The sequence below is a fragment of the Anser cygnoides genome, chromosome 3, assembly GCF_040182565.1.
Source record: "Anser cygnoides isolate HZ-2024a breed goose chromosome 3, Taihu_goose_T2T_genome, whole genome shotgun sequence".
NCBI lineage: Eukaryota > Metazoa > Chordata > Aves > Anseriformes > Anatidae > Anser > Anser cygnoides.
Window position 1 is genome coordinate 34,495,426 of NC_089875.1, and position 26,980 is coordinate 34,522,405.

The following is a 26,980-nucleotide window of genomic DNA, read 5'->3' on the forward strand; positions in this document are numbered from 1 at the left end:
CACTTATAGATGAGGAGTTCATTTCAGGGTGACTGCTGACAATGGGGTTTTGCCAGTGTTGCCCTTTTACTCGTGCTGCCTAGTCAGGTATGTTTGGTAGTCACCGGTGAACTCCAGATTGTGCTGCTTCCAGTGAGAAGCACCGTGCTGGACTGGTAGGACAAGCACACGCTGTCCTGGCCCGCTCTAGCAGTGCTTCTCCTCTCAAAGCTCCTTGTGGCCCATCGGGTGCTTCTTTGGCCTGTGGGCAGGGCTGCACCTCCCTGGTTGTGGCTGTGGTGCAGATGAGCTGTGCTTGAGGTGGTTTTGCCTTTCATCATGAAGGAAATATCCGAGGGGTGAACTTTTGGGGCAGGTTGGGTAGAGTAGAGTTGTGTTCCTGCCAGAACTCACGCATTATTGAAAACATTAGATATCCCTGTTGCAACAAGCTTAGGAAACTATTGTCAGCCACTCTTCTCTGTCAGACTTCCACTGCAGTACCTCTAAAGAAGCAGAAACTCTGTGTCTGCTGTTTACCTCTTCCAGGAAAATGCATAAGCAGTGTTCTAGTCTAGCACTTCCCCGTCAACATAAACGAGGAGGCTCCCTTGCTGGTTTTTGTCATAACACATCTGTGGTGTTCAAGCTTTTCCACTGCAAACTAAAGGCTTTTTAGGATTTTTCTGAGCACTTGGTAGCATACATGAAGTGGCTTGTACTTCACTCTGAGGTGTCCAGGCTTTTCTGAAGGCTGGGTGCTCCAACAAGAACCTACGTCTGAGGTATGGAGAGCAAGAGATCCTCCACTCGATTCCTTTCCTGGCAGCTGCTGGACACAGAGGCCTTTCCACGCGACAGCTGCAAACTCGTTCAGTGTAAATGCTGTAAACGCTTTGTGGAGAAGCTGGAGATGGTGCTATGGCGATTCTAGTGCGTTCTTTGCTGGCTTTGAGTGCCTTTTCCTTGTGTTGCTTCCTCGGGCCTCCCTAATATGGATTGCACGAGAGAATAGGGAATCTGTAGCAGCGTGTCCGCAGACAAGTACAGAGATAGGAGGAGGGCTGGCAGGCTGGAAAGCAGCCTGCGTGAGGATACCTTCAGCAACCTGGTTGCGCTGGGGATGGATGCTTCTCTTAGCTGTGTGCCAGCAGGCAGCCCCGCAGGGGCAAGCCAGGCCCAGTGTTGCTTTGTGCTTCTGCAGGAAGCAGATGTGGAAGTCCTTCGCAGGTGGCGTTGGTTGCTGTGTAAGCAAATCTGCGAGCAGCAGCTGCACAGATCCCCCTGAGCAGCTGAACTGAACTCCGTGTCAGGCAGCAGTGTGCAAAAAAAGGGCACTTGGCAAGCCGAGCAGTTGGGTGTGCTGCTCTCTGGACATTGCGTGGCATTTTTCTGCCGTGGTTGCGGGCGGAAACAGTGAAAGTTGCTAAGCTGATGGGTCCTTGCCAAGATAAGGAGCTTATGGATGAGACCAGAGAGCCAAGCTGAATGAGAGGGAGTCCAAATGATACGGAAAATGAGGTAGTTCTGAGTGGCAGAGACAGCATGGTGTGTTCCCTGCCAGCCTATCTTTTTGTGCCTGGCTGCATTTGTTTCAGGAGCTCTTATTTACTGAATGATTTTGAGGTCGCTTTGCTTATCACTGCTTGCAGCTTTTTGAACGATGACTCTCCTGCTCTCTGTGGTACCTCATTTCACCCAGCTGCTTTCTAGCTTCTGGCTAAAATTGTTCTCTCCTGGGTTTAAACCCCAAATAGCGATCTCCAGCCACCAATGTTATCTTGCCTCTAGACGAGGGCACTTCTGGAGCCAACAGCTAGCTGCATGGACTGATTGGCACAGCACCTTTATTGTGTTCGGATTTGCTTGTGGCTTTTTTTTTTTAAATACAAATGGACTGATCAGGCGCAGCAAAATACTTTGCACAGACAAAGGCTTTTCTGGAACTGCTCTTGATGAGATGCTGATATTGTCAAGGGATTAATGCTGGTGAAAGAACTGTCGGGTAGACATGGATGCTGTAGCATTTTCAGTGTAGACAGCTCCAGGTCTGGGTCAAGACGCTTCAGGCATGGACTGTCCTAAAGGACTCATCTTCTGGCCTCCAAGCCCACACCTGTAGGCATCAGACACTCTTTCCAGCAGAGCTGTGACCCTTTCTGAAAATATACTTCCTCAAGTATTATATCCTTTGCTTAAAGTATAAACATCTCTCAATTCTTTTTTTCCATGCTTTCTTGTTTGTGGGATGCCCAGGAACGCTGCTCAGTGATGAGAGTCTCAGCTGGACCATGCCTAGGGACTAGATCTTCATCATGTACAAGGGCTGTTGGATGCTTTTTTTAACTCCCAGGGAGAGCAACTGAGACATTGTCTCTCTATTACCACTGGGACGTGGCTGAAATAGTGAGGGAGATTGGCCTGTGAGTGGATATCTGCCCTCCCAAACTGTCAAACTTGAGAAAATGCCTCAGAGACTCTGAAACAACTAAGGACCATGACCACCGCTTCAGGATGTGACTGTCCGACCCATCCTGTAGGGGTTAGAGCAGTGAGGTTTCAGGGTTCACCCCACAATACCACAGGCCTTGGGTTTGCCTCGCTGCCCTTCTGCTTAGCATGAGGCAAAGCCAATGTTCGCGTGGAGCAGGCAGGAGACGTACAAGAGGTGATTTTAATAGCAAGGTTTCAGGATAGCCTTAAGCAGAAATGCACAGTTTTCTGAGCCACTGGAACAGCATTATCCAAACTTTTGGAAGCGGGGCTAATCCGTGGCCTCTCCTGAGAAAGTAAAACCAGCTTCTGTCCCCTTTGAGGACCGTTGCCTGCTTTGAGACCCAGCCCAGAATGAGAGTATGAGTGGCAAAGGAGTGATTTGTGTAGCTCTTATGAGGCTTAAATACTTGCCTTCCTCACATGCAGTGAGCCGGGAAGTATTGAACACTTGCAGAGAGAAACGGGAGAGTTGCTGTTTCGAAGCTAACGCAGGCAGCTATCGCTGCATTGGGGTTTCCAGGATTGTGAACAGACACCTTCCAAAAAATTAAAATAAACCAAAAAAATCATTAAGACATGAGTGAAAGCTGAGACTCTGGAGAACATACTGAGGTCTGTCTGCGCTCCCTTCCCCCAGCCATTCCCATGTACCCCCCTGCTTTGGGAAACGCTGCTCTAGGGAGAGATACTGAGTTGCCCTTGATCACCTCTAGCAGCAGGTACAATGGCATTGCAGTTTTGGAGGAGGCTGCAGGATTTGTGCTGTGTGCAGCTGGCGACACCCAGAGTGGAGGTCTGAGGTCTCAAAGGAGAGAGGTAGGTGAGAGAGACACCCCCTGCCGAGTCCAGCTCTGAGCGTCAGTGCCCTGGCTAAGAGGGGGCCCATTTTGGCCTGGATGGCAAGAGCCAGCCACCCGTGGCCGAATTGGTGTCCCTCTCGGAGAGCTGACCGTGGCCGCCTCCTGGTGCTGCGGAGCTGTTCCCAGCTGGATGCCTTGTCCAGGGGGCGCGTGTGTCTGCCACCAGCAACACCTGCATCAGGCTGATGTTCTCCCCAGAGTCCCTCCGATGCCGCCTGCCATTCTGGGGACTGTGACCCATCCCTGGGGGGCAGTGTGTGTATTTTGGAGCTGAAACAGCCCCTCCCTCCGCAGGGGCCTCAGGTGCCGAAGATCTTTCGAGATGACAGAATCCGTGTCTTGTCAGTTTTTAAAATACGTTCTCTGATCCCTTTGGCCAAGCTGTTGCCAGCATCAGCTGGAGAACTGCTGGGAGTTCTTACTGCCAGTGCTTGCAAGGGGTGGGGTGGACTGAAACAAGTAGGAGGGGCAGCCAGGAGATTCAGGACATGAGGTGGAATCACTCCATGTCTCTGTCGGGTGAGCTTCCCCAATATTTTTGCAGGTGGGGAAGGGGGATCCCATGCACACGTGCTTGGTCTCACCTTCCTCATCGTCTGCCTCAGAGGAGCTGTTCACAAGCTGAAGGAGAGGATCCCACTGTCAAGGGCAAGAGGGGGCGAGCCACATGAATATAAACCAAGTACTCTTCTATTTCAGGACTCACAACAATCTCTACATGCCAGAGATGGTGGCTAAGCTGGGGGAAACGTTTGCAAAGGCTCTAGACATGCTGGAGGTGGAGAAGAATGCCATCCTAGGTAAGGAGCTGCTCTTCAGGAATGTGTGGGCAGGGTCTTCAAAGGTGTATGAGGTAGTGGTCCACTTCCACGAGCAGTGGAAGAGAAGAGGGGCTGGAGCACCAGCTTCCTCGCAGTATTTGCAGCTCAGCTCTGCTTTGAACCTGCTAGAAGGAAGAAGTTAAATAAGTTATTGGTCTCAGACAGATCTATTTCTGTCTCTTCTGCGTGAAATGAATGGTGCTCTACCAAACTGCTTAACCCAGCTGGGTGGGGGTCTGTCCAACGTGGCATTTCACGCTGGAGGGACTGGAGCTGTTCTGCTTGTCTGCCTTTGAGTAGAGTTAGTGCTCAAACAGGAACGGTGAGTGCTGGTGCAGAAACCTATCCGGGGTAGGAGCCAAGTCCTGCTACGTGGTCCTGTCATTTATTAAGAAGAGACTTTTAGAACTTCCTTAAAATAGGCTTGAGCTTGTGAACACAGAAGCCTTTCCAGCTTAGCGTAAATGTCTTGTGGGCAAAAGTATGAACCATGACTCTGGAAACTGGGGTTTAACTGCAGGTTTTGCCTGAGCAAAAGACTTTGGGGAAGTTGCTTTGTCTTTTCTTATCTCCGTTTCCTGTCTGTAAAACGAGGAGATGCTTTATCTGTTTTCTGTGACCTATAAACTCTGCCTGTGCCCTGCGCGCATAGAGAAGAGATGGAAAGCCCTGGGGCTCTAAGCTTATTAATTTTGCAGTTCAGCAGTAAGTAATACATGTGCTGACAGAGATGAATGCAGGCCAGAAGGGACAGGCTGTTAGGTGAGCTGCAGAACTGTCGGCTCTGCTTCTGAGTGGGTTTGATAGCTCCAGTCAGTTTTGCTCTGGAGGAATGAGGGGGCTATACCAGCCCTACCGTAAGCACCTCTGCATTGGTACAGCCAGTCTGAGCTGGGCTGACCTCTGCAGAGAGGCTCGGCTCTGGGGTTGCTGCCCCTCTTCCCGCGGGGCTGCACGTTGTCTTGCTGAGTGCTTCCAGGCCTGGCTGGGGCCTGCCCAACGTGCTCTGAGGGGTGCGCTGTGCTCTCCTTAATGCAGCTGAAGTTTATTCTTTCCCACAGGTCTCCCTCAGCCTCTGCTGGAGCTTTATGACTCTCCTGTTTACAAAACAGTCTTAGAAAGGATGCAGGGTTTCTTTTGTACCCTCTACGACAACTGGTAAGAGCACCAGATATCCCCCACACAATCCTACACTGCGTAGCTGGAGCAGCGGGCTGTTGCTGTTGCTGGCTTCCAGACTTGGGCTTTTTGTGTGCTCTGTATCCTGTAATAACCAAGTACCAGGTGCAGTGGTGAGCTACACTGGTGGTTTAACCTGCCACACACACGGTACACACTCACTGGAGAAAGTACTCAAAATGGGGATCTGCTTTTTAGCTCTTCCGCAACAGGGTAGTTGGATTGGAGCACTTGGCCTAGTTTGTCTCTTCGCCCTTTTTAATTGTTATTGATACATCAGCACTTGAAAGTGCATTGTACTGCTTAAATGCTTAATTTATGGACCCTCTCTCTGCAGCTATCCCAAAACAGACAGATACTATGCTAAAATTCCTTTGTAATGTTTCTGTAAGTGCACGGCAACTCCGTAATCTCAGGTTGATAGTTCTCGCAGCCTTTCCAGGTCAGGTGCATGGTACCTGTTATCTGGCACAGTTGCGTCTAATTTGTTTTTCCTTGCAGTTTCCACATCCTGGGCAATGCAGGCCCTTCCATGCAGCAGGATTTCTACACCGTTGAGGGTCTTGCCACCCAACTCCTCAGCTCAGCTTTCATCAATCTCAACAACATTCCTGATTACAGGCTGCGTCCCATGCTCCGTATCCTTCCCTCACTGTCTCAGGCCAGCTAGGGGGGCTTCAAGCATGTAAACTGAAAGCCTGGTGGCTTCCTAGCGTTGTTTGAAGTATGGTCAAGCCAAAGAAGAGTGACTGGGGGGGGTAGGCAAACGGGGATGCACCTGGTGTGGCAGAGGTGTGAGCCTGCGAGGGCATGAGCAGGAACAGCTCCTCTAGGAGGAGCCCCGCATGCTGTTGCTTGGCCTCCCGGTGGAGTGGGCTGCGTCCAGCAGTGTAGCAGCTGGCCACGTGTGCTGTGTCTCTTCCTTAAGTGTGCTGTGCAGGTGTGTTTGTGAAGCCCTTGGTACTCTCCTGCCCTCCAGAATACTACGAAACCCTTGTCTGCCCCATGCTGGGACCACTCTTCACCTATCTGCACATGGTAAGAAAACATTGTTCTGTTCCTTCGCAGCCCAGACTCCTTGTTGCGGCTGGCAGCAGTTTGTGAGAGCTTCCGTGTCTCTCCAAAGCCAGCAGAGACAAGGGCAGAGCCTTGATACTAAATGATTTTTATGCTCTTGGGGGAGGGGGAGAGGATTTTGAGGTTCGTTGAACCCTGATTGTCCCACAGCACCCCTTGCTGTGAATTCAAACCCGTGGTTGTCAGATCCTCAAACCTTCAGCACTGAGAGTTTTTGGGGGGGACTTTTGCCTGTCCCCCCACACTTGTTCTGACAGCTCACTTGGATTCCTTGAGCCAATGCAGCCACCAATGTCTTTCTGGTTCTTTGGCACAGTTTGGCGCAGTTCTTGTCCCATTCAAAACGCGAGCTGTGTTTAAAGCTCTTACTTTGCTTCCTTAGGCAGCTGTTGCTGCTCGCGAGTGAGAGTGGCACCTGGGCCTCTTTGCAGTGTGTCCAGGATGGCTCCTTGGGAAGGTTTTGAATCTTCTCTTTTGTCTTGGTCTTAAACAGAGGTTGTCTCAGAAATGGCAAGTGATCAACCAGCGAAGCATGCTCTGGTAAGCACCCCTTGATGAGCACTGGTAGTGGGGAGTGGGGCGCGGGGTGGAGCTTGGGTCTTTTACGTGGCCCTTTGCTCACGAAACAGCCTTCTCGGTAGAGAGGTGGAAAATGCTGGTGCTTCTGGGGCTCCGACTCGAGTTTGCAGCTCTCTGGTTTTGCTCTCGGACTTGCTACCAGGTGGTGCTGGTGAGGAGGTTGCTTAACCCCTCCTGCCCCTTGCCACAATTGCACCTCAGCGCTCCCCATGGTGCTGGGGCTTAGTGGGACCCAGGGCTCGCTCCGTGTTTGCCCTGATGGTGACTGACTCCCGGTGCTTGGGCAGAGGGGATGCTGTGAGACTCTGGCTCCCTTCACACTAAAACCTGCTCTCCTCAGTGAGGACGATGCTGCGGATGACAACCCAGAGTCTCAGGAGATGCTTGAGGAGCAGCTGGTCAGGCTGCTGACCCGAGAAGTCATGGATCTCATCAGTAAGTGAAATCAAGCTAGGTCCGCTGGCATGTGTGGGAGGTTTGCCCTGGAAAGGACTACGGGATTTCTAGCTTGCAGTAAAAACTAACCTTCATGGCCAGTAGCAATTAATGTGATCCTACAAAGCCATGTGTGAGACAGTTAACCCTGTCAACATCTCATCTAAAACCTACTAAGAGATCAATTTAAAACCTTCAGAAAAAAGTTTTATTGTTTGTTTGTTTGTTTTCTTTTTCATTTTGTTAGCAGTCAGGGCTCCATGCCTCTGGCACTGTCCCCATAGGAGTCCAGTCCTCTTTCGGAAGCTGAGTCTAGAGCAGTTTTGCTGCAGACAGAAGGGAAGAGTCCCTTCCCACAAGCAGTCTCCCTTCTCTGTGTTCCCTTTCTCTAATATCTTTCTGCCAGTGCGGCTTTGAGCAGATAGGCTGGGAAAATTAACTCCACTCCTGTAGAGTTTACAGGTCCTCAACCTCGTATCTCCTTTCTTTGTCAGCCTTGTTGCCTTAAAATGCTGCTTGTTATAGGCTTTAGGCTTCAAATGATTTTGCACGTTCTTAGTAATGTGAAGCAGTCACCATGCAGCAGGTTCCACGGTGGGAGGATGCTGTGAGCGAGGTGTTTCAGCCTTCCCGTTAGTGCAGCATTTGGCCTTTTATGTTGTGCTGTGAGATTCTTCAGATACTGTGTGAGGAGAAAGGTCTAGGGAGAGAGAGCTGGGGGGAGCTTGGAGCAGCTCTGATCCCATCAGAGTGTGCAGGATAATCTCTGCATGTTCTGAGCTAACATCTTGCCTGTTCTGCTCCTCTCACCTACAATTGTTTTTGCAGCCGTTTGCTGTGTTTCTAAGAAAGGCGCTGAGCATAACTCTGCTGTTGCTGCAGAGGGAGATGGTGAGTAACTGCCCACCTTTGCCTTCCCGCCCCCTTGGTGTGTGCAAACCCTTTTCCTGTTCCTTAAAAGGGGAGGCTGGCCTGCTGCTGGAAGCCGTGCCTGAGTGGTACTGGTTTGGTGCACAGCCTTCAGCCTGATGTGCTTGGGGGCCACAGAAAATCCCGGTCTCGCCTAGGCGTGAACGTGCCGTAGGGGGTGTGCTGCTGGAGCAGCTGATCCTTACGGCCCCAAGGGGAGGGCTGAGGAGAAGGGTGGGATGTGCAGTGCTCCTGAGAGCTCAGTCCTCGCTATGTCTTCCTCAGTCCTCGGGAGGCCGTGTTCACAGCGTTGCTTTTCCCTCCTCTGCAGACGATGAAGCGATGGCCACAGAGGTGGCTCCTCCTGCCAGCGCAGAGCTCACCGAGCTTGGAAAGTGTCTGACGCAGCAGGAGGTAAGAGCTCCTGCTCTGACCGCCACCACCCTTTCTCTGCACTCCGTCACGCTTCTCTGTGGCGCAGCCAGACCTTGCTGCAGAGATAGACTGCTTCAGCATTCCCCTGCACGGGAAACCTCTCTCCAGAACCTACTCGTTTTGTGGGGGCTCTGTTAATTGTGGCAGAAGCCAAACAAAACACTGGGGGCTTGGGATCCAGCATAACGTCCAGCTACAGTGTTTCAGCTCTTCTGCAGGAGAGGCACAGGGCATTCAGCCCCCTAGGCGCTCCCTGGCTCTGCCTCCATCCTACTCCTGTTCTCACGAGGAAGGATTTGACACAGCAGCGGCTGTTTTTTCTCTGTAAAATCTCCCAGAGCTGTCCCAGGAGCCCATGTGTCCCTTCTGGCTCGAATCACAGAGGTGGGAAACAGCTTCTGACCGTTTACTTCTCCGACTCCTTTTCAGGATGTTTGCACTGCTCTGCTGGTCACTGCCTATACGTCCCTCTCCTGGAAAGACACCTTGTCCTGCCAAAGAACCACAACCCAGCTTTGCTGGCCGCTGCTCAAACAGGTACCTACGGGAGGAAGAGGGGGTTGGTTCTGGCAGGATGAGGGGAGGAAGCTGCGAACGCAGCGAGAAGCACGGCTGCTTCACCCCGGGACCCCTCTCCTTTGGGACGGCTGAGCTGCTGCAGAAGGGCAGTCGGCTGCCGGTGTCCTTCCGTGCTGACAGTGCCTCTCCCCCAGGTGCTTTCAGGGAACCTGCTGCCCGACGCCGTGTCCTGGTTTTTCACCGGCGTGCTGAAGGGCCTGCAGACGCACGGGCAGCATGATGGCTGCATGGCCGCTCTCGTCCACCTGGCGTTCCAGATCTACGAGGCCTTGGTGAGAAGCTGCTCTTCGTCGGGACGCGGGGTTGGCTGGGGAGCGGTGGGAGACGAATCCCACACCTGCTTGGGTTGGGGCGGAGGAGCTAACGGCCCCGGGGATGGCAGCTGCATTGCCCATGTTTCTCCCTGCAGCGCCCTCGCTATGCTGAGCTGAAGGCCGTGATGGAGCAGATCCCGGACATCCAGAAGGACTCCTTGGAGCAGTTTGATTCAAAGCTGCTGAACCCAGCGCTCCAGAAGGTGGCAGACAAGCGCCGGAAGGATCATTTCAAGCGCCTCATCACGGGTTGCATTGGGGTAGGTGACATCCTGGGGGAAATAAGCCTGTTTCCTTTCATGCCTGTGCCCTGCAGAAGTGCCGGGGCAGCCGGGCTGCCTGGCTCCCCCTGCCCACCCCGTTTTCAGCCAGGAGGCCGCAGCGGGGGTACAGCAGAGATGGAAGCACAGGCTGCACAGCCCCTCTGGCAGTGATTTTTCACTCCGAGGCAGGCTGCCTTACACAGGGGTGCCCCTGGGGAACACGGGCTTAGAACGTATGAACACAGCTGCGGAGGGGGTGCTGGCCTTTTGTGGGGATGGGGGCACTGGAGGCTGATGCGCTGACATTAAATGTGCTATTACCCTGGTGCCCTGGCACTTGGGAAACACCAGGCCTGAGGTTCCCCAAAATGCGAGTGTGGGATTGCTGAGCCCGGGGCCTGCCCCTGAGCCGAGCGGGGCCACGAGGGCGGTAATGGCTGATGCCTGCCTCTCTGTCCTCTGCAGAAGCCCCTTGGGGAGCAGTTCCGCAAGGACGTTCATATCCGGAACCTGCCGTCTCTCTTCAAAAAGGTGAAGCCATCACTGGAGACAGATGTGCTAGAAAACGAGGATGGAGAAGGTCTTAATACACTCTTTGAGCCCTGAGCCTGGGATGCTGCAACTGTCTCCTCTCCTACCTTATGTTTTGTCTCTTCTCATAGTAAGCACATTAGATTCTCCTTGTCATCGCCTCCATCAGCGTTCGTCTGAATAAAGCCCTTACAGGTCCCGTCCCGTTCTCCTCCCGACGCTGGGATGGGGCCTGCAGTGGCATCTGACCCAGTCTGTTAAGCTTTTTCTTGTTCCTTCCCCTCCCCTCCATTGGATGAGCATCTTCAGCCCTTGCATCTCTGCAAGGTGGGAGCTGAGCCCGTAGACTCTGTTAGGTGAAGCCCGGTCATCCTGTAGCCTTGGGTCACTCTTACTCCACTTCTTCATCTCTTGGGGTTTAGGATTAATGCGAAAGGCAGAGTAGCGCAGCGCGTGAAGGGGGCTGCCCTCACCTTTCTCTGGGTGCTCGTAGCCAGGCTTTGCAGGGAAGCCATCGGACACTCCCGCCATGCCTATCACACTTGTCCCTAGCGGACTTGTATTCTGATCAATCCGTTTCCATCCGGGCTGCTGAGAGCCGTGGGCTGAGGGCTGTGTGCCAGGAAGCCTTGCAGCGCTCTAGGATCTCCTCGAGATCAGTCTTTTTAAGGTGCAGCTCCTCTCTCGGAGGCAGACGCCACCATACATATATATACCTAGGTATGTGTGTATATATATGATCATAGAGCTTGTTCTACTCAGAGCCAAAGGGAAGGCTTCTTACTTTCTGCCAGCCTTTCTTGGCCATCCCTCAGGGGGAGCAGGACAGGTTTTTTTCTTACTTTTTTTCTTTTTACCACACCCTGATCATGGTCAGTGCAGGGTATACCAAATCTGGACCAATAGCTGAAGCACCTGCACACCAAAAGGGATCTCCTCACCCCATCGCTGTGGCAGGAGCCTGCGTTTTTACCCAGCCTGGTCCTTCTCAGAGAAAGGTGGTGGGGCAGGAGGGGCGGGGGTTAGACTGCAGTTTACAGGGAGGAGCCAGGCCAGAAAGTGGGTTTCAGATGAGGTAGGACTCCTAGCACACGCCAGTCCACAAAGCTGGTGCTTCTTACGTGACAGACAGCTCATTCACCCTACTCCCTGTGGCACGCGAGCTGGGAGGGTCTGTCCTGAGCTAGCTGGCAGGTTGGCCACGGAGCTAGAACAGGCAGTAAACCACGTCGGGGAAGAAGGGGGCGTCTCCGCTTGGGCAGACCAGACAGAAGGGCTTGGGGTGGAAAGGGTGGGAGCACAGAAAGGAAGAGCAGGCCTTGGGAATCTGCTCACCCTCCTGCCCCGCTGTTCCACCAGCACCCTCCACTTTCTTCCTGGCCTCAAACTTTTTTAACCTCTGAGCTAACATGGCTCCTGGCTCTAGCAAAGGCTGGGTGTATTTATTGTGTTGTTTTAACATTCTGTGACTTCATGCTAGACACAAGGGTTTTTTTTTTTAAATGGTTTTTAGAACCTTTTTTTGTAGGAATGTTGAAATCTGAAGCTGTCTCTGAACTGGTTGTGTTACACCTCTGAATGTCAGTAAAGCTATTCCAGTTTCATACCCATGGTGTCATGATCTCATTTGTATTCAGCACTCCTTATTCCAGCTGCCAAAAAAGAAGCACAGGTGATGGTAGTCAACGTACCTCATCAGGGAAGGGATGCACCATTCCAGACTAGCTAATTAAACTGGAAAGCAAGGGAAGATTTGCACTAACGTATTCATAGAGGCACATATATTCACATAGGCAGAGCTCAGAGGGTGGGTGTTGCCACAGCAGAAGGCCATAGCCTCTCCCTTGAGACCCTTCACTAAGTTTTTGTTATAAAATCTTTTCCCAGGGCCCCAGCTGTAACCCTGCTCAGCAGGGACACTGTTTCAGCTTGTTTAAATTGAAGAGACCCAGCTCAAAATTACTATTTTTGAAAAGAGACTGTAACACCTAAATGGCATTGATAGGCAATTTGCCTAGCCCCAGCTGAGGGAAGGGAACTTTGAAATTCTTACACCCGCCCTCACTCCTGTCTTGTGTAGCTCATACAAAAGGGACAGGTCTGCATCACTGAACGGAGTTTTAAACGAGCAAGAAGCACGGGGAAGGTCACTCAGCTCTGGCTGTAAGGAGTGCTACACGAGAAGGTGCAGACTACAGAACTGACCTAGGCCTAGCTCTTGGGGCTCCAAATCTGCCTGCCCCGATTCCTGCAAAGCTGCTGAAAGCACAAAGGTGCAAGAGCCAGCAAGCACCCTGATGGAACAGACTGCGCCCCCAGACCAGCCTTTACAGGGACACAGCCACCTTCCCAACAAGCCACTACCAGCTGGCTCGAACACCCTGGAGGCAAAGCACGGGCCTGCAGCAGTACAGCAACGTGGGACAGGGAGGTGACACCAGGGGTGACCCGCTGTTCCTGCCCTGCTTCCAGACCATCACCGGCTCTGCCCTGAACACGCACACTCCCTACGGGGCAGCCCCCGCCATCTGTCACGGTGTACGTACACAGTGCACGTAACCACATCCCAGTGACACCAGTACAGAGAAAGCACGACTTCCTGCACTCGAGCCAATTAACTTAGGCAGCTGGCACACGCCCTCCCTCCCAGCCCGCTCTGGTGTCCCTGTTCTTTTATCAGCATGTCCAGAGAGACTTTCACAAGCCAGGAACTCCCCAGTGCCGCCAGCAGTGCTCACCACGTTGCTAACCTGCACATTATCCCAGGCTTCCCTCGGTGGAGACGGGCATGTGAACCGCCACTTGCCCTCCACCCTGCCCCAGGAAACTCAGTTCTGCTTCAAGGTGAGCCCAAATCACACTCAGTCGCTGAGAACAGAGTAGTCAAAACTAACACCCAGAGAGAAGTATCATAGCTTGAGATACTTACAGGGGACAGACAGTTTTTCCAGAGCATGTTTTCAACTCCACCTTCCCCCCCATACAGAGAAGCCCAGCACTACGTGACAACACAGCCTGTAAGCAACCACAGAGCTTGACACCTCCAGAACAGTCCCCAGCTGACAGGGACCTGTCACGATCTCACTGACCTGCTGCCAAGTGCTCTACTACGCTGCCGCATCAGTCCTCTTCACGCACTGCTTGCAACCTGAAATAAATGCTGTTACTCAGCTTCAGACCTGCTGCCACTTTCTTCTCCGCGTATTACAGCCTCACAATTGTTAACAGCACAGAAGCAGACAGCTGTAAAGGAAAGCTTTTATTTTAGTCCATCGCCTCACTGAGGCTCATTCCAAACAATTTAAAAGATTAAAGAGATGGTCTGAGGACTCAAACCCATCTCGAACCTCTTGCCTACGGAAGAGGAACCAACTCCTGCAGGCAGGTGCAAGAAGCTTCTCAGCTGCCCCCTGGTCACTCCATAGGCACAGAGTCCAGCTCGTTCAGGAAGCGCTGACACTTGCCCATCAGTATCTTGATGGCTTCGCTCACCAGCACGTCTGGAGGCAAGATACCCGTGGACTCCACTGAAACTGCACAGAGACACGAGTCAGCACACCGCCACGCAGCTTCAGCCCGCACCTGGCTCCAGCATTTCCGTCCCTCATCTTCCTTTGCGCTGCACTTCTGGCAAGCCAGACCTTTGCAGCCAGAAGAGAAGAGGTTACACGTGCCGGCAAGAAACGCAAACACGCTCGGTCCCAAAGCTGCGCCAAAAATTTGTCTCAGTAGTTCCCCACTGGAACACGAACGTAGGAAGACTGGTAATGTCAGGGTGAAAGGGAAGTCAGAGACCTAGATATGCACGCTGGCCAGTCTCCGCTCGTTTGCACAAACCAGAGTAGGGCTCTGCTGTGAAAATAAAATCACACTTACAGATGTAATGATTTCGCACTCTTGCCAGGCGCACAAGGTTTTTCAGACCCTCGTGTCGGAAAACCTCCCTGCTGAACGTGTCCAACCGAGCATTGGCTACCCTTGCCACCTTTTTTCCTAAAAGGGAAAAGGACAAAACACGATGGGCACCTGCAGCAGGTGGATGCCTTGGAGTCACAAAAGGTACCTACCCCTCAAACAAGCACTCTCCCATCAGCAGAGGCAGCAAAGCCACAAATACAAAGAATTAACACGTGCCTAATATGAAACTCCAACCTGATAGAACGGGTCTTCTTGAATAGTTCCAACCCAAACACAAAGCTTGTGTGTACCCCCAGTCAGGACGCTGCTGATCAGCAACATCACAACAAGGTTTTGTATCTACAAGGTTTGTCCCTAGTCTCTAATCAGTCTCTGCTAAGACTTGTAAGGATCAAGGCACTTTAGAGCAGGGAAGAAAGTACCCTTGATGTTCTGGATCTCAATGACTCCAGGGGAAAAGCACTTCTGCAACGTCTCAGCTGCCTCATCCTCAATAGGCTGCAGGAGAGTAATGTCAGGAAGCAGTCGATAGCTAGCCGTGGCCACAGGAGAAAACTTGGCATGATCTTTACCTGCACAAACAGTTAAGAGTTAAGGATGAGGGCAGGCCTCGGGGAACGAGAATGCAGTGATGCGGGGCCTGAAATTCTGGGGGAAAGCCCATTCTCCACAGTTCCCCTTCACACAGGTGTGCTCAAGTCAGAGCACACACACTCCTCTCCCCCCCACCCCAGGACCCAGCACTCACCTATACCCTTGACACAGTGCATAAGCACGTCTATTTCCTGGCCAGGTCGCAACAGTGCAATGAGGATGTCGTCGTGAACAGGTCGGAAGTCAGCATCTGGGAAGAGGTCTGTCTGATTCCCCAAGGGCACCCACGTCATGTGCTTGCTGTACACTGTGAAGAGAAGCTGCAAGCATCAGCCGCTGCTCTCTCATAAAACAGGACTGAACGGGACTGGGGGTGGCAAAAGTTGAGTTTAGCAGAACGAGGAAATCAGCTGTCTCTGCTCACAGGCCTGAGAGAACAACCAAATCCCACCTCCCAAGAACAGAACAAAAAAAGAAAAAACAACTCCTAATGTTAGGACAGGGAGATAACTTACCTTTGTGATTGAAATACAGCTCATTAGGGTCAGATGATTCCTTGGCTGCCTGAGGATTTCGGCTGCATTTTATTTTCAGCTGGAACTGCAGTGTATCGATTTCTGTCCCTTCTTCATCTCCTGGGAAGGAGAGAACATCATGAGTCTTTGTGGAATCACACTTCTGCTCAGTTTACGTGACCCAAATTTCTGCCTTTGGGTTCAACCTTCAGTATGTCTACTTGATCCAAGACTCTCACCTTGATTTCTGTATTCAAAGAGTCGAGGGTCAGCTCGGATAGGGATAAGGCCCAAGCGATGAGCCAGAATCTCGTCCTGCACAATGGATGTGTTGTTGTACACAAAGACTTTCTCCACAGCCATCGTTGGTACCTCAGGAAAACGAGATTGACTTAATAAGACAAGAGTCAAACCACCCACCAATAGAATATCCAGACAGAGTGGTCCTATTTTCACCATCCCTTCCCTCCCATAAATAATTGCTCTGCCGACTCTTTTCACTGGTATTCTTGCCAAAAGAGGCTATCCAATAAACCCCCTTTCCCTTCTTTTTTTTTAAAAAAGGGGTGAGCATGAGAGATGGAGGGCAGAACAACCCCCAAAGGTTACCAACAGCATCCTCAAGAGCAACGAGTGCTAACGCTTGGGCTCCTAAGGTCCCAGCTCTCCTTGGACACAGGTACGAAAAGAAATTTCACTCCTCTTCCAGAGCTCCAAGGGCTGACTCGACACAAGGCCATCCGCCTATCGCCAAATCCCCCCTTCCCACCCCGCCGCCCTACCTCGGCGAGCAGGATGCGGCGGAAGGCGTTGGCGATGGCCGCGTCGATGCCCACCATGTCGAACTCCAGCACGCCGTCCTCCTCGCCCACCACGTCCACGCGGAACTCCTGGGGGGGACAGGCGGGGTGTCACCACACGGCGCCACCCGCACGGCACCCAACCGCCACCCGGGTGGCACCGAGCCACTACCGTGGCACCCAACCGCCACCTGCCCACCTCCTCGAAGCGCTGCTGGTCCCAGGCGTCGTCGTAGCCGGGGTAGTTGCCGGGGAAGTCGGTGGTGTGCACCTGAGGGGAGGCACAGCCCGTGAGCGCGGCGGGACCCCCCGCCCCGCCCTGCCCCGCCCCGCCCCGGCCGCCCCCCTCACGTTGCGGACGCCGAACTCGCCCAGCACCACGCGCTCCCGCATCTCGTCGGTGCCCCGCCTGGCCGCCATATCCGCGGGGCCGGCCCGTGTGGCGGCGGCAGGGCGGAAGAGGCGAGGGGCCGGCGGCCCGCCCGCGTGTGGCTTCCCCTCCCCTCCCCTCCCCTCCCCTCCCCTCCCCTCCCCTCCCTGCCCGCCCGCCGCACACAAGATGGCGGCGCCGCCATCCCGCGAGAGCCGCGTTGGAGCCGTCACAGCGGCACCGCCCCCCGCGGCTCGCAGCAGCCAGCGCGGCGCCCGCGATGTCCGCCCCGGGGCCGGGGCCGGTGGCGGCGGGCGGCGGCGGCAGGAGCGGCGCTGCCGAGTGGGGAGGCTTCGAGGACAACATGCAGGTGGGGCCGGGCGGCCGCGGGGGGAGCGGCGGGGCTCGGCGGGGGGCTGATGCCGTGTGCCCCGGCGCAGGGCGGCGGCTCCGCCGTCATCGACATGGAGAACATGGACGACACGTCGGGCTCCAGCTTCGAGGACATGGGGGAGATGCACCAGCGCATGAAGGAGGAGGAGGAGGAGGAAGGCGAGGCGGGGGCCGCCGAGGAGGAGGACGGGGAGTTCCTGGGCGTGAAGGGGCTGCGGGGGCAGCTCGGCCGGCAGGTCGCTGACCAGGTGAGCCAGGCCCCGCCGCGGCCCCCCGGCCGGCCCCGGCCCCGCTGCCGCTGCCCGCTGCCTTCTCCCCGCAGGTGTGGCAGGTGGGGAAGAGGCAAGCCTCGAAGGCCTTCAGCCTCTACGCCAACATCGACATCCTCCGGCCGTACTTCGACGTGGAGCCCGTCCAAGTGCGCGCCAGGTGGGCAGCCCCTGCCCGAGGACGTGCGGGGTCCCTCAGAGCAGCGTGAGGTGGGCTGCGGGCTTCGTGGCACGGCCCCGACACAGCAACACACCGTGATGAGCTCCGCTCAGTCTTCATCGGGGCCCCCAGAAACACCGGCAGCCCTGTCACCCAGCTGAGCTTCCCAGCAGAGAAAAATTTAAAAAAGTAAAAAGGGCTTTAGGACATCTTCAGCCTTTTCTACTCAGTTGGCTTACATGGCTTCTGTTGGGATGGCAGCATAGGGCTGTCCAAAAAGGCCAAGTTCTTGAGGCTGGCTGAAGAAAGGTATTTTTGCTTCCTGCTGTTCTCTCAGCGATCACTCATCCCTGAGTGGATCCCTAAATATTACCTTTGAATCCTCCCCAGCAAAGTTAACCCGCTGACAGTAAGATTTTCTTTAGTTACCTTGTATGACCCCCTAGAAGGACTCACTCCCATGAGGCCACAGCAGGAAACACTGGTGATGCATGTATGGGGTCTCTTACTTCTGAAGCATCTTACTAACTCTCTCGTTGTCATTCCTGCTTTTGATGTCATTCCTTGTTTTGCTGTAATGCAGACTGCTGGAGTCCATGATTCCCGTGAAGATGATTAGTTTCCCACAGGTGAGTTCTCTTTTGTTGAATTAGACTCCGTGGTCTAAGTGAATGTCCCACAAACACCCTGCAAAACTTAATTAGTCTGTGTTATTAAGGATTTGAGTTTGTTAGGTGTTTACCTCCCTGAAAATGTAAATGATGGTAAACCCCTTCCCGTAGTTGTTCCAAGCCCCATTCTGCTGCCACCTTTAATGCTGGTACAGTTCGAGACCTCTAGATTTCACTTATCCCCTTTCTGCATTCGTTTAACACCACCTTGACTCCTCCTCACACAGCCTGTTCCGTCTGGCTCCAGTCAGCAGTGGCACTGCTGTTACTTCTCAGGTGACTAGGTGATAAACTATCCAAGATAATCGTCATTTCACCTGGGGTGGGAGCCTGGTAGCTGGGAGCACTGACCAAACCTTCCTTCCTCTCTCTTTCCCTGTAGAAGATTGCAGGTGAGCTTTATGGACCCCTCATGCTGGTTTTCACACTGGTGGCCATCCTTCTGCATGGGATGAAGACCTCGGACACCATCATTGTACGGAGAGTCTTGATAATAAGTTGGGGTTTTACTAGGTTTGGGAATGACAAAACGACACTAAAGATGGAAAGGAAACCTCCCATAACAGAACAGCATCTTCCTGAAAAGCTTAGATCTGAGGAAGAGCCTGTTGGCTTGGGGAGGGGAGGAATGTTGCATCAGAAAGTCTTGATGCTCTTCTGCTGGGAGAGCTGGGGTGTAGGTCGTGTGGTGTCCTGCATGCTGTTAGCCAGCTATTTGATAATGCTTATGAAAGGCTCTGGGTACTTTGAGGTGAAATTTGGGTGCTGGCAGGTCACTTCTTGGAGTTTTCTTCATCCTGGTGCTGTCTCCACAGAGGGAAGGCACACTGATGGGCACTGCTATCGGCACCTGCTTTGGATACTGGTTGGGAGTCTCCTCTTTCATCTATTTCCTGGCATATCTGTGCAATGCCCAAATCACAATGGTGCAGATGTTGTCACTGTTGGTATGTATGGGGGGCTGCCCCAAGATCGGTGTTGTCTGCATGGTGTTCCAGTGGGAGGGTGGCCTGTGAGCTTTTCTGGAAGTCTTTGTAAGTCAGCGTAGTCCTGTTGCACTGGGACAACCTGGAAAATCCAGGATGCTCTTCTGACCTGCACCGTCCCAGACTCAGGGATGGCACAAAGGTTAAAAAAAACAAAAACAGGAGATTCCTATTTCGCTGGAATCAGAAGTTCTTTCCTCTGTTTCCCAAGTTGTTGCAACCGCTGACGTTCTGTGACTCCTTCAGACAGATTAGCTGGGCGTGAGCTGCTGCTGAAATTGTGCTGGTTGGCTCTTTGGCATTGAATGAGTAGTTCGCAAAGTTTTGCTTTGGTGAATCATTGCAGGAATAGGCTGCTGGTGCTCAGTGGGCCTTTGTGTGAGAGTGACATTTGTAATGTGAATGTTTTTGTTTTGTCAGGGCTATGGTCTTTTTGGACACTGCATCACTCTCTTTGTCACCTATAATATCCACTTCCATTCCCTTTTCTATATCTTCTGGTTGGTCGTTGGTGGACTCTCTACACTACGAATGGTAGGTGACAGGCAGCCTGAAGCCCTCCTCTTCTGGGGACAAAAAAGGGAGGGAAGTTTCCTGCTTTCTCTTCCGTGGGCCGGGCAGTTCATTTCACAGCCAGTTAGGCTGCTGTGAAGTGCAGCCTAACGCTTCTGGGTCATTAGGCTACTGGTGTAATGAAGGGATGCCTGGCTTAACATCCTCACCCCCTGTGACAGCTGTAGGAGGCTTGGTCCCTTACAGCCCCGCTGCTGCGGGGAGTCCTGCCTGAGCCTCCTGAATTCCTGGTGAGATAGGGCAAGATTAATTTACTCAAAACAAAGTCAGATTACTCTGAATTTGCTGGTGCAAACCGCAAAGAAGGCTCTGAGCGCTGTTTCCACTGGCTCTCACTACTTGGCCCATCCTCCTGTGTGCACCTGACTGCAACGCCAGAGGCCGACGTAGCAGCTAACTGGTCTCAAACCCTCTGATCTCCACCTCTCCCCTAGGTTGCTGTGCTGGTGTCGCGCACCGTGGGGCATACCCAGCGGCTCATCCTGTGTGGGACTCTTGCTGCTCTGCATATGCTTTTCCTCCTCTATCTGCACTTTGCTTACCACAAGGTGGTAGAAGGTAAGCAAGGGAGATAAGAAGGGAGCCCCTGTTAGATGCGGGGGAAGGCGAGCTGCTGTTTGCTCTGACAGAAAGGGTGGGCAGTGTGGGCCTGACCTGAGGGCACCTGGGCCAGTTTCACACCCAAGAGTGGCCAGCGCCAGCTTTGTTAGCAGCTGTCAAAGCAGGGCAGTGGGTTGACATGGGGTAGTCTTTGTGCGCTGAGTGTAGTACTAAAGACGTAAGTTGTGAGGCACAAAGCTTTGTCTTTGCCCACAAGTAAAGTGTTACTGCAATGACTGCTCTTGTGCAGATGCCTAGTCCCTTCCTGAATGCTGGTGAAATCAGGTTGCTTTATCCTGATCAGGAAATGTGTCACAAAAGTATTCCTTCTTTGCATAACGCTTTTCTATCTTGTGTTGTACAACACGGACAGCAGAACCTGCACTTTTTGCAGTCAGTGCTATTTACCAGGCTATACAGATTCAAGTCCTCTTTCTCTTTGTTGTTGTAGTAGTTTTTCTCCTAGCAAACTATTAGTCCCCTTTAAAAAAAATTAAATTCAAATCTGCATAATTTAGGGTTACAGCATAGCATTTCAAGTCCTTTTAGAGGTAAACGCTGTTCTTTCCTGGATCTGTTCTTATGGCTAAGGTTCTGAGCCCTGATCTGCAACTTCTTAGCACATGAAACAGGGTAGAATATAGTCTAAGCAATTTTCTTCAAGGATTTCCAGGACTGATTATCAGTCTTGAGAGGGTAATTGACAGGAACTGGAGAACAGTTGCAGCAGTATGTGTGCTTCCTGCCAACCACGGCTTATGTTTGCATTGCAGTGATAAAAATTCCATATTGCACCCCCAACTGCAGCTCCTGATGCAAGCCTGCAAGGGTATTTCAACACAAAAGCAAACAATTGGTCTAAGAGCAGGATATGTGCTGGAATGAGGTGGGGAGAGGATTTACACCTCTCGCGGTGTCTACGTTCAGGTCAGATGACAGAGGACTGGATTGGGCACCTCAGAAGTGAAAGGATCTGTGCTTCCCTGCCCCAGGGATAAACTCTGATCTGTATGCAGTGAACATCTCTGGATGGAGGCGTTTGTACTGTTCATTCTCTGGGGACTAGATGTCTCCTCCCATCACCTCCAAGGCCGGGGCTCTGCCACCATCAGCCATTAACTGGCCAGAGAGGAAAACAAGAAGAAACGTGCCATCTGCATCTGAACTAACTCTTGCCACTCTCCTCTTCGCTGTTCCCTGCAGGAATCCTGGACACATTGGAAGGACCCAACATGCCACCCTTTCAGAGAGTCGCCAGAGACATTCCAGTTGTTTCTAACGCTATCCTGAACACAACAGCCAAAGCCGTCGCGTTGACCCTGTAGTTTCACAGTCTTGGACTTGCTTTCTTCACTACTTCTGGGGCTGCATAGGGCCGTAGTAACCTGCTGCCTCTTAGGAAAAGGACAGAACAGCAGGAGTTAAGACGTGGTTTTGCTTGCCTGGACCTGCCCATCGGGTTGCAGTTTTGAGCAGCTGAGTGGACAGCACCTCAGTGACTCGGAAGGATTACACTCTTCTGCCACCCAGGTCGGGGCCGTCTTGAGTAGAGTGGTTCTGTCGCCTGCATGTTTAGCTGGGATTTCCCAGCTCGGTTTGTCCCTTACCCCTCTTTCCACTTGCTGATGTAACCCCAGGGCTATCTGCTCTGTTCCTGTCCCGAAGAGAGAAGAATTAAATTGATGTTGGTGCTGAATGATGTCTTATGTTTGAGCCTACCTATGTAATGGGAGAGTGGTGTGGGGTCTCTGCATCTTGATCCATCCTGTCCTAGCGTCAAAGCAGAATTCTCTGCACTTTCATGCTGTCCTACTTCAAATGTTTCATGGCCTGTCCTGGACAGCTCTTCTATAGCCCAGAAGGCACATGAACTTTAGTGTCACTGCACATTTTCAGCAGTAGCATGCTTTTTTGCCACATTCTCTTCCTTGTCATGTCCTAGATCAATCCCTCTCTTTTCATTTGGTCCAAGCTGCTATCTCACCTCACTGTCCCTTGTGTATGTTAGAAATCTATCTGTCCCTGCACTTCCACGGCACCTTTTGTTCTTTCCACCCTTCAGCCTGTGTTGGTTTGGGACAGCAGTTCTGCCTGCAGAGGCAGCGTGTTTGTGCGTGATCTGTGGATATTTCTGTTGAGGAGGCTAGTTCACCCTCATGCAGCTTGCTCTCATCTCCCAGCTGTGGCACAACCTCATTGCTGCGAGCAGCGGAGGCAGCCTGCTCTTCCATTCCCTCCAGGTGTACTGGCTGCTGGCTTTTCAAGCTGAGTCTAGGCCTTATTTCAGAAGGGACTCCTCAGAGACTCAAAACTCTCCGGCAAACTCTCCTCCAACAGCAGTGTTCCCATTAAGCAAGGGGAGCAATGGGGAAGCACACGATGGTAATACAGTGGGCACGGTTAGGTCCAGCAGCCTGATGCAGGAAAGCTCCAGCAAGAATGGGGAAGCCGAACAGCCCAGCCTCAGCTGCTTGCACTGCAGTAACTCACGGTTGTGCAGTCCAGCTGTAGTCTTCCCTCACCGCTCTAATGTCGAGTGGTCTGAGAGTGGGAAGCTGTTACCTGCCTTTCAGCTTCTCCCCTCTTCCTGCAGTTCAGGATGAGCAGGGGAGAGAAGCCACCTCTAAGATGCTCGCACTCAGACTGGAGAGAAAAAAAAGTTTCCCTCTTGGATGCCCCCAGGTCAGCTGAGCACAAGGCAGGCAGCGTGTCGGAACTGCTCTCCTTGGCCCCTTCCTTTTGCTGGTGGGAGAGGACACAGCTGTAGGGGCATTCAGACTAGAGCCACAGTGCAACAAGTGACAGGAAGACAGCAGCAGCTACTGTGGACAGGCTGGTCATCTGCTTCAGTTAGAACAAAAACGTCACTGGATAGGACTTGAGCATTTTGAGTCATAGGCCTCCTTTCTGCAGCTCGCTTATTCCCGAGTTAATTATTTGTTCCCCTTCCAGAAGCACAGAGCTCATCCCCTAACACATACATAGCAGATGCATTTTCTCACTATCTCCCACACCCCCACATTTATTTTGGCAGAAGAACACCATTCAGAGCAAGCTGCTTGGGGAATCAAATTATTTGGGCCAATATCCCCCATGGCTTTTGGAGCAATTGAAGCACTGTCAGCTCCTAGAAATTCCATTACCATCAAACTTAACAAAATGGAAGCGTTAGTTTGTAATGCTGCATGAGTCTGCTACTTCCCTCTTTATAACTCCACGGGAGGTTGGCTTCTAATTTCCTGATTTGTGCCTCTTTCCCTGGCTGCTTCTCTTGGAGCAGACTCTCCAAGTAGAGGCAGAGGGGAAGGAAAGGAGGAAGATGATTGTGAGCAGGATAATTCCAGATAAAGAAAAATCATCCTAGGCCTAACTCTATCACTGCTGATCTATACGCACCGTCAGAGAAGACCTGTGCCCCCCTCCCACACCTAGCCATTTCACCGGGCCAGAGGGATGAAGCTGGGCCCTGTGTTTTGACTCAAAGCACAGGAGACAGCAGTGAGGAAAGTCTTCAGGCTGCCCCTGTGCAGGTTGCACGTCATGTTGGCTGGGGACAGGTGACCAGGGTAATGACAAACCGCCCTCTTCAGATTCTGTTGGGGCTTGCTCTACTCCAGTTCCTCAGCCCCGATTCATTCTCTGTGCAGCAGCAGCTGGAACCTGAAATATTCTGTGCTACCACAGTTCAGTACTGTGCTGAGAGATTCAGCCTCCCCTTTTGCTGACAGAGGGAGACATGCTTTTGCAGGAAAACGCACGTGTGCTGCAGCTCCACAGAGCATGCTGAGCACGCTGCCTTAGTCAGGTCTTTGTGGGAGGGCACCTCAGTGCTTATTCAAGGCCTCTAGCTACCAGTACAAGCCTTACATCTCCATCATGCCAGACTCTCACTACCTTTAATGCCTTTGTTTTCTTCTACGGCTCCTGCAACAAAGCAAAAATAATTTTCTCCCTCCTCCCTTGCAGCAAATCTAAAATAATTCCCCCCCGCACACACAGCTTTTGAGGAAGGGTAATGCTGCAAGAGCTGTGTAAGCCCTTTTTTTTTTTTTATTAAAGCTGAAATAAACATACAAGGCTGCCAGATTAGAAAGAAGAAAGTAATATATATATTAAAGCATGCTATGGCCTCCCTCTCTCCTCTGCAGTGCCTGGGAGACCAACCATTTTTACAGTCTTTCCTTGTTGCACTTACTGTCACCTTAGTTGTGTTTTGGGTTACAAGTAGGCTGTTTGTTCTCCCATTTGTCTTCCTCCCTACAGCTACTCTCTCCCTAGCTGCTTGTCACCCACTGTTTTTCTCCATTTGCGTGTGAGGAATTAATGGCATCCACCTGGGGAGTCAACTCTTTCCTTACACCCCAGTAGGAAAACTATGAACCACCTTCCTCATACCTGCTGGGTAACTGCACACGAACAAGGAAGTAATACCTAACTCTTCACAAAACACCACTGTCAAATTTGCCTCTGCGTAGCCTTTGATGAGGCTTAGTGAACCAAGGCTTTGAACCACAACCACTAGCTCCTGTACCACTTTTCCCAGTGTATTTGAGCATAAATCAAGGTAGGACATTTGTCTCCTCAATGTGCTCTTGCACCTGACAACAGGCAGCGAAGATGCCAGCACTAGGGCTTCAGAAGCAGCCTGATGCCCTAAGCAGTGCTTTGAGGCTGCTGCTGTCGATTGAAGTGGGACATGCCCCAGGGGCTCTCCTCCAAGTGCCTCTCTAATAATAGCCTTGCTGAACGAAGCATGGGTTAATTACTGCCCGGAGGTGAGCGTGAGGTGAGACTGAGTGCAGCCTCCCATTCGACCTGTGCTGATCAGCAGCTGTTATTTACTTGGTCATAACCCTGCTCACCACTCTGACATTCACTCTGCCGCTCACAGCCCTGAAACACACAGGATCCTGTTCTCACCCGGACCATTTAATGACCTCAGAGATCAGGAGCTCCTTTTCACCTGTACCAGGACCGCGCTGACGGCTGCATACAGCTGCTCTTCATATCCCAGCGCAGATGTGTTGCCAGGCCTGTGGTCTGCTCTTGATGCAGCTTGCAGATGCAGAAATGAGTCCATGCACCCCTATGCAACAGGAAAACAAGGAGACACATGTAGATAGCCCTGAAGAGCTGCAACGGATTGCTCAAAGGGCAGGGTGACACCTATGTTGTAAATTAGACGCTGCAGCCAAAGTCTTAAAGTTGATATCCAATTCTAGCTTATCTGCTGCTCTCCCTTGGTCTCATCCAGGACATAACATACAACCCTGTGGCTCAGGTGACATGCTCCTTCATTGCAGAAGGAAGAAAATTGCTTCATGTCCCTCTCCATATCCTATGTTTCCCCTCACTTTCCACCTCTTCCTGGCCTGCAAACAAAGCAGAGGAGCCTGGGTTTGTCCCTTAGTTACCCACTGCATTGGAATTCACTTGAGCATTGCCGTACGCGGCAGCCAGGCTTTCTCCTTAACAGATTAGTTACGTGCAGAAAGCTGCCTACTTATGTGGTTTAACCTAATTTCCACATCACTGGCTTCCTTTTTCGGCTCAGTGGAGTTGAAACGACAAGGGCCCTGCTTCATATTTCTCTCCAAGTACAGCACTACCAGAAGGTGGGAAAGAAGGAGCAAATCCCTCTGACCTGAACCACCAAATTAAAAGAAGGTCAGGTATGCCCCTCACATCTCTCATCAGGTTGAGGGATAAGGCTGTGTGCTGCTGATGCAGGCAAACTTGTGGCACTTCCCCAGCCCCTCTACCTTTTACCAGCTGCCTCCTGGCACGCAGCAGGGGTTGTGACGAGAGGAAGGGTCTCTCCCTTACCAGCAGCCTGTCTCTACCAGAGGCATGTCCGCACTGCCTAAAGGAACATCCATCTCCACAGCCCCCTTGCTCTGTCAGGCTATTTCCCAATCCACATCGCTCCCCGCTGAGGGAGGAAAAACCAGCGGAGGCATGATAAATGGCCTGATTTCCTCTGCTTCTCCTGTACACCCAGCTGCGGTCCAGAATCCTTCCATGTGCTGCCCCACTTCTCTGAGGGGAAAATATGTTAAATTAACCCACCAGGAGCTCCTCGTAATCCCACCTCAGCTCCATGCTGGCTCACACACCTCCACGCCACACTGCAGCCTGCTATAACGATCTGGACAGCTGTGGAAGAGATAGTTTCATCCTTTCCACATTGTAACTTTCTCCAGGTTTCAACCCCTGGGCCATCCACTCCGCTCAAGCTCCTCCTGCTCTCCTCAGACATCGGCTTACCTTGGAGCGGGGGACCAACAAAACCTCAAAACCAACCACGGGGCAGTGAATCTTTAACCTTATTTTCCACCACACCGTTTGCGTACACAACCCGTAGCGAAGCCTGAACCAACCCAGCCACCCCTCAGCACCCATCGCCTAGCTGTGGCTCACCAGACGTAGCTCAGGCTGACCCGCAGACTGTTACACTGCACACACCGGGACCAAGACAGAGGTTTAGAGGGTTTAAGTGGAAATGTGGCCAAAGCCATCCAGCAGCTGCTGCTCCCCAGCTTGGGGGAGCTTCACCCGCGCTCCCTGCCCTCATGGCAGCGGGCGGTCACCGGCGGCGGCCCCTCAGGGGCCTCGAGCGGCGCCGGGGCGCAAAATGGCGGCGGGGGCCGCCGGGGTGGGACGGGGTGGAGGCG

The 26,980-nt window shown here is 52.5% G+C and overlaps 3 protein-coding genes across 12 annotated transcripts in view; 2 read left to right on the forward strand and 1 right to left on the reverse strand.

Annotated features, from left to right (window-relative positions):
• XPO5 (exportin 5) overlaps window positions 1–12,063 on the forward strand; it is a 29,179-nt gene extending 17,116 nt beyond the window's left edge. For all 4 annotated transcript variants that reach the window (XM_048080144.2, XM_048080145.2, XM_048080146.2 and 1 more), the window contains 12 exons: window positions 4,035–4,135; window positions 5,218–5,314; window positions 5,837–5,973; window positions 6,276–6,373; window positions 6,906–6,952; window positions 7,332–7,426; window positions 8,255–8,317; window positions 8,667–8,749; window positions 9,200–9,307; window positions 9,484–9,621; window positions 9,759–9,923; window positions 10,392–12,063. In XM_048080144.2, the coding sequence (XP_047936101.1) occupies window positions 4,035–4,135; window positions 5,218–5,314; window positions 5,837–5,973; window positions 6,276–6,373; window positions 6,906–6,952; window positions 7,332–7,426; window positions 8,255–8,317; window positions 8,667–8,749; window positions 9,200–9,307; window positions 9,484–9,621; window positions 9,759–9,923; window positions 10,392–10,532 (1,273 nt within the window). In that variant the 3' untranslated portion in view covers window positions 10,533–12,063. The remainder of the gene's footprint in view (window positions 1–4,034; window positions 4,136–5,217; window positions 5,315–5,836; window positions 5,974–6,275; window positions 6,374–6,905; window positions 6,953–7,331; window positions 7,427–8,254; window positions 8,318–8,666; window positions 8,750–9,199; window positions 9,308–9,483; window positions 9,622–9,758; window positions 9,924–10,391) is intronic.
• POLR1C (RNA polymerase I and III subunit C) lies at window positions 1,841–26,912 on the reverse strand. 7 transcript variants are annotated; one of them, XR_010830222.1, is made up of 11 exons: window positions 16,636–16,792; window positions 16,484–16,555; window positions 16,267–16,374; window positions 15,724–15,856; window positions 15,485–15,604; window positions 15,124–15,276; window positions 14,798–14,947; window positions 14,334–14,450; window positions 13,805–14,098; window positions 13,547–13,700; window positions 1,841–4,278 (listed from the first exon to the last, which is right to left on the reverse strand). XR_010830222.1 is itself a non-coding variant. In XM_048080154.2 (10 exons), the coding sequence occupies exons 2-10, from the start codon at window positions 25,233–25,235 to the stop codon at window positions 13,872–13,874; spliced, it is 1,089 nt and encodes a 362-aa protein (XP_047936111.2). In that variant the 5' UTR covers window positions 25,236–25,392; window positions 26,727–26,912; the 3' UTR covers window positions 13,704–13,871. The 7 variants fall into 7 exon arrangements, 3 of the variants coding, with proteins under 3 accessions (XP_047936111.2, XP_066849973.1, XP_066849972.1); XR_010830221.1 differs by lacking the exon at window positions 1,841–4,278 and adding an exon at window positions 11,939–12,109; XR_010830223.1 differs by lacking the exon at window positions 1,841–4,278 and having other exon boundaries at window positions 13,399–13,700; window positions 13,805–13,990.
• YIPF3 (Yip1 domain family member 3) lies at window positions 16,876–22,002 on the forward strand. Its single transcript, XM_048080155.2, has 9 exons — window positions 16,876–17,024; window positions 17,095–17,295; window positions 17,370–17,476; window positions 18,060–18,105; window positions 18,530–18,622; window positions 18,963–19,094; window positions 19,554–19,667; window positions 20,141–20,264; window positions 21,510–22,002. Exons 1-9 carry the CDS (start codon window positions 16,935–16,937, stop codon window positions 21,629–21,631), a joined length of 1,029 nt encoding a protein of 342 aa, XP_047936112.2. The 5' UTR covers window positions 16,876–16,934; the 3' UTR covers window positions 21,632–22,002.
• Window positions 26,913–26,980: the final 68 nt, after the last annotated feature.

Bases quoted from the DNA above. Each gene is read 5' to 3' on its own strand.
- YIPF3 (XM_048080155.2), top strand. From the start codon at position 16,935: ATGTCCGCCCCGGGGCCGGGGCCGGTGGCGGCGGGCGGCGGCGGCAGG. The intron at 17,025-17,094 runs GTGGGGCCGGGC...GCCCCGGCGCAG, and splicing joins GCTTCGAGGACAACATGCAG to GGCGGCGGCTCCGCCGTCAT. The intron at 17,296-17,369 runs GTGAGCCAGGCC...TTCTCCCCGCAG, and splicing joins GCCGGCAGGTCGCTGACCAG to GTGTGGCAGGTGGGGAAGAG.
- POLR1C (XM_066993871.1), bottom strand. From the start codon at position 16,704: ATGGCGGCCAGGCGGGGCACCGACGAGATGCGGGAGCGCGTGGTGCTG. The intron at 16,375-16,483 runs GTGGGCAGGTGG...TGTCCCCCCCAG, and splicing joins ACCAGCAGCGCTTCGAGGAG to GAGTTCCGCGTGGACGTGGT. The intron at 15,605-15,723 runs GTGAGAGTCTTG...TCTCCTTCCCAG, and splicing joins CTTTGAATACAGAAATCAAG to GAGATGAAGAAGGGACAGAA.